We start from the raw sequence: 10407 nt of genomic DNA on the forward strand, positions 1-10407 counted from the left end.
TTGGTGAAATAGTGAGTTGCTACTAAAATGAACTCATATCCATTCGAGCCCTTTGGCGAGACTGCTCCAATGACGTCAATTATCCAGACTGAGAAAGGCCATGGTGAAGTCATATTATAGGGCTTTGATAGCAAGATATTCATGCGATTGGCATGGATTTGATATTTGTGGCATTGCCGAACAATGTTTGATACAATCATCCTCCATGGTTAACCAATAATAACCTTGCCTGAAGATCTTCCTGGCCAACATCACACCATTGATGTGTGCTCCACACTCTCCCCCATGAATGGCCTCCATGAGATGTTTTGACTATTCCTCTTTGACGCAGAGCTTGTGCATTCCTAGATGCCCTCTTTTGTACAACTTTCCTCCGCATATTATGAACTGGACGGCTAAACCGATATTCCTATTTATCCTTGGCATTTGCCCCTAGTGGATACGCATCCTTCTCTAGAAAGTTCAAAATGTCATAATACCAGGGGTTCTTGTCTTGAACCTCGTCTATTGCGACTATTGTCTCGTAAGCAGGAGCATACTTTTGTTCAATGATAATCGGACACATCTTAACCCCGACTGGTATGTCTACCATAGAGGATAGAGTTACCAGTGCATCAGCAAACCGATTGTTCTCTCTTAAGAAGTACGTAAATGTCAGTTTTTCAAACCTTGGAATCAGAATGTCTAGGGTCTGGTAATGAACTTTCATTTTCTCTTCTTTGAGCTTCTAATCTCCATTGGCTTTATAAACACCCAAGTTCGAGTCTCTGATGACGTCGAACATTATTGTCCCTAGTTCTAGGGCAGCTTCTAATCCAGCAATACACACTTCATACTCTGCTTTGTTGTTGGGTACTTTGAACCAGAGTTTGAAAGCTGCGGATATATGGGAATCATCGGGTGCTATAAGTAACACGCCTATTCCATAACCATAATGATTAGCCACTCCATCAAAGAACATTTTCCATGTCTCTTCTTCTACTTGCAAGATCTCTTCATCTAAGAATAGGTACTCTAGTTCTTCCTCTCCTTTCACTGGGTGGCCTGCCAAAAATTTCGCTACAGCTCTTCCTTTGACTGACTTGCGAGTGATGTACTTGAGGTCAAATTCAGAGAGAAGAAGCAACAAATGAGCTAGCCTACCCGTAAGTACCGATTTCTCAAAGAGATATTTGATGGGCTTCAATCTCAAAACCAAAATTACGGAGTGGGCTAACAGGTACTGCCTCAACTTCCTAGTGGCCCAAGCCAAAGCTAAGCAAGCCTTCTCCAAAGGAGTGTAGCGGGTCTCATAATCCAATATCATTTTACTCAGATAGTAAATGGCCTTTTCCACCTGAGCTTCGGATTCTTGTGCTAGCATACATCCCATGGTTGACTCTGTCACTGACAGATACATAATCAGTGGCTTCCTCAACTTTGGTGGCGACAATGCAGACGAATTCGGAAGGTACTGCTTAACTTGCTCTAAAGCGAACTGACATCGATCGTCCCACTGGAACTTCTTCCCCCTTTTCAAGAGACCAAATAGTGGTTTACAAGTCAAGGATAATTTTGAGATAACCATCTTATGAATTTCATTTTCCCTAGAAAGTCGTGCATGTGATAACCCCACCTCGTATTAGACTTAATTATGAAAGTGCTCATGTGTATGATGTGAATTTTCATGTTTACTTGTGTGAATTATGTGGTTATGAATTTCTGTATGTTGGGTGTAGGAAAATCTATCAAAATCACATCTTTGAACTGCAAATTAACAATCTTAAAGGAGACAAAAACCAAAACAAGTTACATATTTGTGATCAACATGATTTTTAGACTCTAATGAGAATTTTTGTAATAATTTGATTCGGAATGAATTAATTAGATTTACTAAGTGAAACTTTAGCTATTTAATCTTAACTTGGATTAACTAATCCTATTCACTTATGAACCTAAGTTAAGAATACTAAATATGAGCTTGGTATGAAATTATGAGTTAATTAGGTTTGTATTAAGTGTGATTTAACTTTAGATCTGTTGATCGTAGAATTATCTATTATGATTACGACTTTGAAACTGAAATTGACGGCGTTAATGGGTCCAGAAACCAAAATGGAGTACATGGATAGGTTAATGGGAATTCGTAGAGTCATTTGAGAAGTTGAATTGAAATTTGATTGTGGCTGATTTGTTATGTCATGTTTGGCTCTTGTTATTGAAGTAACCTTTTAGATAGAGATATTTATGAGACAAGTTATAGATATAAGTGTATTGAGCTCATATTTTGCTCATTCTTATCCCCTAGGAAGCAAATATCTGAGGGAAAGAGATAAATAGTTCTAGAAAGAGAGAGAGAGAGAGAGAGAGAGAGAGAGAGAGAGCTCTAAAGAACTCAAAGAGAATAAGAGGAAAGTTAGAGATTGAAGGGAAAACTGAAGATTTAGCTTGGATTCTCCAAGATTGTGCAAGAATAAGGGTTAATGAAGGCTTTAGGTAAGATTTTACCTCTCAAACCTTGAAGATCATGAATTAAAAGTTGGATTTATAGATTTTATGGAAGCTTTTACATGTATTTTGTCATAAAAGGCAAGAACATGGCATGATTTCATGAGATTCATGTTTATAACTCATTTTCTTGCATGATTTCTAAGATTCTTAAAGATTTCAATGGACCTTCTCCATGGATTTTGGAATTAGAACTCATCAAATGCATAGCTCTTGATTTTGTTCTTGACTTCAAGTCTTTGAGCTTGTAAATGGAATTTTGGTTTTGCTTTGAAATTACGATTTTGATTGAAGTTAGAATTTTTTTAATTCAACATGGTTTCGATAAGTTTGGGCCTTGATTTGTATAAAATGAAGTTGATTTTGTAAAAGGTTGAGCTCCAAGTTCAAGTAGAATTTCAGACTAGTTTTGAACCCAGACCGCACATGAGGCCTTGAGCCTCGCATGTGCAAAATGTTTTCTCTGCTTCATTTTTTATTCTGCTTTAATTGCACATGCAACCCGCACGTGCAGAATTGGCTACCACACATACGGTTTTCGGGGCAGACTCGGTTATGTTTTTGCTCTGATTTTCTAACTTTCGAACCTCCATGGGCATGGTTTTGAAATGTATTTTGAAGGCATATGCATCTCAAAAATACGAAGAAAAGTAAAGAATGAATAAGAAAAATGAACTGAATGACTAAGAAGTTAATGTAAGGGCAGTTAGCTCATATAAATATATAATGATAAGATATACATTGTACTATATGCATTGTGATTGTAGGTGAAGATTCAAAGACCGCACAGTTGTCTCTGGAAGCCCACTATGAGTAATAGTATTGGAAAGATATGTTCTTGTATATTTATTTTGATATACGAATGATATAAATTACCTCAAATTGTGTTTTACTCGAAATGAATGAGTTTCAAGAATGCTATATGTCTTGTGAATATGAAATGTAGACTTAAGGTCATTCTATTTAAGCGATCATATGTTGGGCCCAAGGTCATTTTATTTTATGTGAAAGAAGGAGATATGCCGATGTTCCATCTACTCTAGCTATGAGATATGTTTGGACATGAGGTCATTCTGAACAGTTGTTGATATGTAGGCCCGGGGCCATTTTGTTAATATGTGGGCCAAGGTCCTTCTATATCATGTGTGGACCTGAGGCCGTTCTGATAGATATTGTGCCTGAGGCCGTTCTGTGGACCCCTGGTCGTTCTGTAAATGTGATTAAAGAAAAAGTGAATTTATGGTATTATACTTACTATGATGTTGGGCTGAGGTTGATCTGTTAATGAAGGTGATTATGGATAACGCTGTGAATATTGTACTTTAGACAAGTATCGTGTTCATGTAACATGCTTTCTTTTAATTCAAGATTAGTCATTTGACTCTCTTCACTTTACTGTTATTCATTGAGCTTCACTTACTCTATTTATATATATGTATGTAGGTGATCAGTCTGGAGCTCAACCCTAGAGTCAGCCTTAGGATGTGTTTCAGTGGACCCGACATGTTGAATCTCCGAGTTGAAGTTTTGTCAGTTTGGTTTTATGTCAATGTTAAGTCTTTTATTTTGGTCTGTGAGAAGTTGGTTTTGACAATGTAACTAGTGAATTATGATATGTGGATAAGTATTTGATCTTGTTTAGATAAGCACTGCTGAATGGACATTATGTTATATTATTTGCTTCCACCTTAGGCCCTATTATTATAAATATTTGTGGTATGTATGAGGCCGTAGGTAACCGAGTGATTACTAGCTAGTCATGGTCCAAAATGTTAGGGGCGAGTTTGGGTCGTGAAAGAGTGGTATCAAAGCACGAGTTAATATCTCACACGCATGTGTCCATTGGGCAATAAAATGTCTAGAACGGATTTAGTTGCATGCATCTAGTAAGTAAGTAATGAGTTGTGCATTCAGGAAAATGTATATGTGATTATTCAATAGGGAAAGTATCGAGATTAAGAATTATGGGTTCTTATGGAATTTCGATGATTGTAAGGGAACCGAAATGTGTTTGTGTAGTAAGTGTGGTATTGAGACTAAAAGTTAAGAGCTATTGCAGAATTTTGAAATTACAAGGAAATTAGAATTTTGACTAGAACATTAGTGGGAGCAAGTGTATTGATCTATGAGAATCTAGTATTGTAAGTAATTAAAATCTTCGCTAGAAGCCATGAAAATTATATGGGTTAAATTAGGAGAGACAAGAAATTTTATGTGAAGCCCCTGAAAAATGTATTTTCTTTAAAAATCCTTAGGTTTGAATTATTTCCTTAAAGCCCCCTAGTTTTTTAAATTATTTCAAATCTTGCCGGTTAGTAATTTTAATTTTTATCAGAACAAGAATATCCCAGCCAAATTAGGTTCCTTAGCCTAATTTAATTTAATTCTACATTAATAAGGTTCCAATACATGAGTTTAATACCAAGCCCTCACTTCTTTTATTAATTTCAAGATTTGCCCCAAACTAGTACATGTACTTTTTATACTATAGTACCAGAAAATCAATTTGTGGATCTATATATATACTGGGAATATCTCCATAGTATACATATATTGAATAGAATATTCTCCATTTCCCTTTCCCATGCCCGGCCAACCTAGGGGAGTGTGAGGGATCAATTTTCAAGGCTTGTAATCATGGCATTCTAGTAGCAAAAGTACCAAGTACCCCTAAATCAAGGGATAGTGTTCCCAACCTAGTTCCATTCCAACTAGAGGCTAACAAAATCTTGTCTAATCACATAATTAAGTCCCCTAATGACTCCCTATTCCTTTAGACTCGAAGTAAATCCAAACTTCTCAATCCACTTCTAACTAATGGGCCTTTGTGTCTTTTCACACCAAATTCGCCTATATATACAACCACCCTCTTAGCATAGCATACACAAACAACACACACACACACACTTACAGTCGGCCTAGAGGAGGGAAAGGAGAGCAAGAGAAAAGTCTTGAGAGAGAGAGGAAGGAAGAGGAGAGCAATCTTGTTCAACTTGGCCTAGCCTAGCAAGTAAGCGACAACACAACCCTCTCTTTTATTCTCCTTTTTCAAATACATGCTCTTAAGGGTTCTAAACATTGTCTTCAGATGTGTTTTAGTGATTTTCTAGCGTTAAAAATGAAAAGAGTTGAGCCATGATTCTACTCTTCTTGTAGTTCCCCTTATTCGGTACAAAACTATCTTTTTCATACCGATCTCTCAAACTTTCCAAAGGCACCCCTTCAACGTAAATTATGAGTTTAATATATATTATTTAGCATATTTTCATCACACAAAAGAAATGAAAAATTTCCCTTAGTGGATCTCTTTCCTCACAAATCTTCTTGTTTTGAGTATTGTGCATTAAAAATCTGTTTTTACAGCCAAATTTCAAAAATTCTAGAAAAACGTTGAAAAATCTTATGGACCTCGTTTTTATTCCAAAATCTTCCTTAAGAAGTTAGTTTTGAATGAAAATTTGTTTCATTGAAAAAGAGTGAACAGTTTGTAAGAAAATCTGATTTTCGTGACGGTCGACGAATCTAGACAGCACTGGAGTGTTTCTTAAATAACTAAAAATCTAGAAAAGCTATCCCATTTCTGAAATTTGTTCTGGAAACTAGATTAAATTCTCTTCGAACCATAGGAAGGCCGAGTTAGCAAAAAATCTGAAACAACCCTTTTGATTTTAATCTTTAACGGGTACTAAATTTAAAATTTCTGTTTGACATTGGTATTTCATGCTATTGTGTTCATGAATATGCTTGTTAATATATATGAATGTGTCTTAATATGATATCACACTTTCCTTGGTTGTATATCTTATATTTTAGCCCTTCAATGATGCTTACACTTATGCAAGTTTATTCTAGTCACTTGCTTGTACTAACTAACTTAAAACATTAATCTAAACGGAAACTTAATGGGGTGGCTAATGGGGTCTCGATCACATGAGTATTATTATGAGATAAATTTATGTCCCAATTGAATTGTTTGGTGGGGCCTGTTCCGTTTTGAAAGTTACAGTCTTGCGCAAGTAGTTGTTCGGAACCTTTGAACGGAGCGGTTGCATTCGGACCCTAGGTTGTTTGGTGTAAGGAGGGAATGGGCAAGGCCCTATTTTACCGTCTCTTTTGAGGCCCTGTGGTTGGCGCTACGTGGTACATAACCGTTGGTAGGCATCCGAGGTCAGGTTTGCAACAAAGTAGCAAAAGAGGGGGCATACCGAATAATCCGCGTCCGATTCTTGTGGTTGGGAGGACGAAGTCTCTTTGGGGCATTTCTAATTTACTAACATCTAACTTTGTAACCTTTTGTTTGTTTAGTTGAATATCATGCTTCATGACTTGTTGTCATATTTGTGATTGTGCATTGGTCTGGGAAAAAAGGACGGGGTGTGTGTGCTTTTACTGGGCATTCAAAGCTCACGACGTATCATGCCAGGTACCGAAGAGGAGCTTATAGCTGGAGACAATGAGCCGGAAACCTTTGAAGACATTTGGCTATCTTAGAAAAGTTAGAAATTTTCCTTTTGATATTTTGTAAGGCTCATATGAAGATTTAAATTCGCTTTTGGGATGTAATGTAATGGAACGAGCTTTTATAATTAGGGATATTCGTGGTTATTAAGTACTTAAATTCTAACACCAATATTGCCCCTAACGTTGCTTATGAGACCTTGTGTCAATACCTCTTAAGATCTGTCAAAAAGGTAATGCCCTACCTAAGAAAGTTGGACTTAGAAGGGAAGCTAATTTGACTCCTCCGGCGATCTGGGATCTTGCTTGGTTATTGACCATAGGACTCATTAGTGACGTTCCCTTGACTATAACCAATAGTGTAGATTTGGGGCATCACAATTTGGTATCAGAGCCTACGTTCAACTCTCTACCCGCGCAACCCAATACGCACTCTAGAATCCTTACCCTTATGCATTAATGTATTCTACTATCACGCTACAATAGCTATCAAAAAAACAAAAAAAAAAGAGACTAACAAATAAAAATATTTTTCCACCTTAGGATGTCATTGGGAGGCCATCCAAGACCCGACATCAGTCTCGACTCGTGGGGTACTTTTCGTATGCAGGGAAGGAGGGCTATGTCTGTCAGCCCCTACTTTAGCCGTCGACACTGTGCGATTGCCGCTGAAGAAATGATCATAACAGAGATACGTAAGGTGGAAACAGAGTACTCCCGCTATACGAGGGAGCAAAAGAGGTCCCTGGTATGGCGCCGCCTACAATTTTTAAGTCGGGCAGCAAAGAAAACGATCCAAATGGAGGGAGATGACCAGAGAATGAACTCTTTGATACACCGAGCTTTGACCACCACAGCATTCCACCAACCACCGACGCAGGCCGAAAGTTACGAATCTCGTTATCAAGGGCCAGGCAACAAACAACCAATGGATACGGAGCAGCCACCCGAACAACAAGGGGCAACCCAAGCCTACCCTATTGAGGTGTCATCTGAACACAATCCCCCTCACCGATGTACACCCCCCGCTCTCCGGACCAGGCAACTGACTCCGCTGATGAAGACCCAGAAGAAGACTTTGATTGGTCGGGAAACGAGAACTAGTTCGAGGGATAGTAAAACTAGACTTTTGTAACATCCGCTGATAGGGATCCTTAGAATAAGATAACTTGAACTTTGTAATGTGTAGATGCCCTTTGAATGTAACTCCGATTGAGGAGCCATTTTGTAATGATGCCTATTATAATATATGAATGATGTGTTGATCTATGTTCTTGACTGTTACTTACTTTAGTACACCCTAAGGAAAGTGAACCTTCATTTCAAATCTAAGTAGCGAGATTCTCTTTAGCTATAAAACTGGAAACCAACTCACCACGTACCATGAACAGAATGGTGGACACGCGAGCTAATGACTATTCAGAAACTAGCAACAATGCACATAACTGTCCCAGAGATCAACACAGACTCGTACCCGCAGGGGCCAATATCCCCAATAACCTAGGTGATCAAATTCTGGAAGAACTAGGGCAATTAAGGAACAATCGGCAAAATGAGAGGACTCAACTCTTTTCCGAATTTCGAAAACAGAGGCCCTTAAAGTTCGCTGGTGTACCGAACCCAAAGGCAGCTAAAAATTAGCTTCAGTAGATAGAGAAAATGCTAGAAACTATGGGCATAATCGAAGCCGCTGATAGAATAGCTTTGGCAGTATTCGAGCTCGATGATGAGGCTGACCACTGGTGGGAGCTAATCAAGAATACTCGTGACGTTGCGAGCCTATCATGGAACCAGTTCAGGGAATTGTTCCTAAATAAATATTTCACAAGTACGGTCCGCCGAGAGCGAGTCAAGGAATTCCAAACCTTAGAGCAAGGGAATATGACCGTAACCTAATACGTTGCAAAATTTGAAGAATTAGCCCATTACGCAACTAGATATGTAGCAAATGACGAAGAGAAAGAAAGGACGTTCGAGTGGGGGTTGGACCTTACAATCAGGGGAAGAGTTCTCCCGTAATGACTCCACTCATATGCCGAGGTGTTGGAGACGACATTAGAATCTGAAAGGGAAGTAGTCGACAATAGGAAAACTTGGAATAAGCGGAAAGGGGGTTAGACATCTGTCGGACGTCAGAGGAACCAAAAAGGAAATATGGCCTCGAAGCCCTACTCCCGACCACAACCACAACCACAACAGCAACAACCGCAACAATAGATTTAGAGAGGAGGCTATTAACCAAGGCCGGCAGGACAACTCCAGTGCTTTCATTGCCAACAATTGGGGCACAAAAAGAGCGAATGCCCCTAACTCCCTCCATCTGGATACCAGGGAGGAGGTTCTGGAGCAAATGCCCAGGCATTAGGTGGGTAGAAGCCTTGGACAAACAAGACAGGATCTACCGGGCAGCAGCACCAGAAGAGTGGAGGAACTCAGAATGCCAGGACCAGTGGCAACCAGAAGGCAACCGGCAGAGTCTTTGCCTTACAAGAGGAAGAAGCGGACCCTTTTGTAATTGAGGGTAATTTAGTGCTATACAATTATTGGGTGCATGTTTTATTTGATACTAGTGCATTACATTCTTTTCTATCCTCTACTTGTGCTAAGTCATTAGAACTTGTATGTGAACCCTTAGAGACTACCTTAAATGTAATGTCACCCATGGGAGGATGCGTTCGGATAGGATTGATTTGTAAGGATTGTAAAATAGGAATGTCGAACCTACACTTAACTTGCGACCTTCGTATCATGGAAATGTCAGACTTCGATATCATTTTAGGCATGGACTGGTTGTCTGCCCACCGAGCGATGATCGACTACTGTTAGAGGAAAGTAGTAGCTTACACGCCTGACGGAACACGTTTCCAGTTTAAGGGGGATAGACAAGACTCCATGACTTCAACAAAACGTAGGACGCAGTGGCACGATCAACTTGCGGGTAGGATAGCAAGTTTGATTTTAAATACGGAGGGCCAAGAAGAATTAGAACTTCTGCATGTAGTATGTGAATATGCAGATATATTTCCTACGAAATTACCAGGATTGCCACCAACCCGGGAGGTGGACTTTAGTATTAAGCTACAACCTGGAACTACCCTAATATCCATGGCCCCATATCGCATGGCACCAACAGAACTATAGGAATTAAAGACACAACTACAAGAGTTGCTCGAGAAAGGATTCATTAGGCCAAGTACTTCACCATGGGGAGCACCCGTGCTATTTTCCAAAAAGAAGGATGGGTCGTTAAGGCTATGCATCGATTACCATCAACTCAATCGAGTCACAATCAAGAACCGATACCCACTCCCAAGGATTGATGATCTTTTTGATCAACTTAGAGGCTCAAGGTGCTATTCAATGATCGATCTTAGGTTAGGTTACCATCAACTATGAGTTAAGGAGGATGATATACCAAAAACTACCTTTCAAACTAGATATGGTCACTATGAGTTTGTAGTA

The 10407-nt window shown here is 39.1% G+C and overlaps 1 protein-coding gene across 1 annotated transcript; it reads right to left on the bottom strand.

Moving 5' to 3' along the window:
• Nucleotides 1–409: 409 nt before the first annotated feature.
• On the bottom strand, nt 410–1567 carry LOC145803420 (uncharacterized). Its single transcript, XM_082896691.1, has 3 exons — nt 1366–1567; nt 830–1044; nt 410–727 (listed from the first exon to the last, which is right to left on the bottom strand). The coding sequence occupies exons 1-3, from the start codon at nt 1565–1567 to the stop codon at nt 410–412; spliced, it is 735 nt and encodes a 244-aa protein (XP_082752817.1).
• Nucleotides 1568–10407: the final 8840 nt, after the last annotated feature.

This window comes from Camellia sinensis, chromosome 12 (genome assembly GCF_055761805.1).
Source record: "Camellia sinensis isolate YWXY chromosome 12, ASM5576180v1, whole genome shotgun sequence".
NCBI classification, from domain to species: domain Eukaryota; kingdom Viridiplantae; phylum Streptophyta; class Magnoliopsida; order Ericales; family Theaceae; genus Camellia; species Camellia sinensis.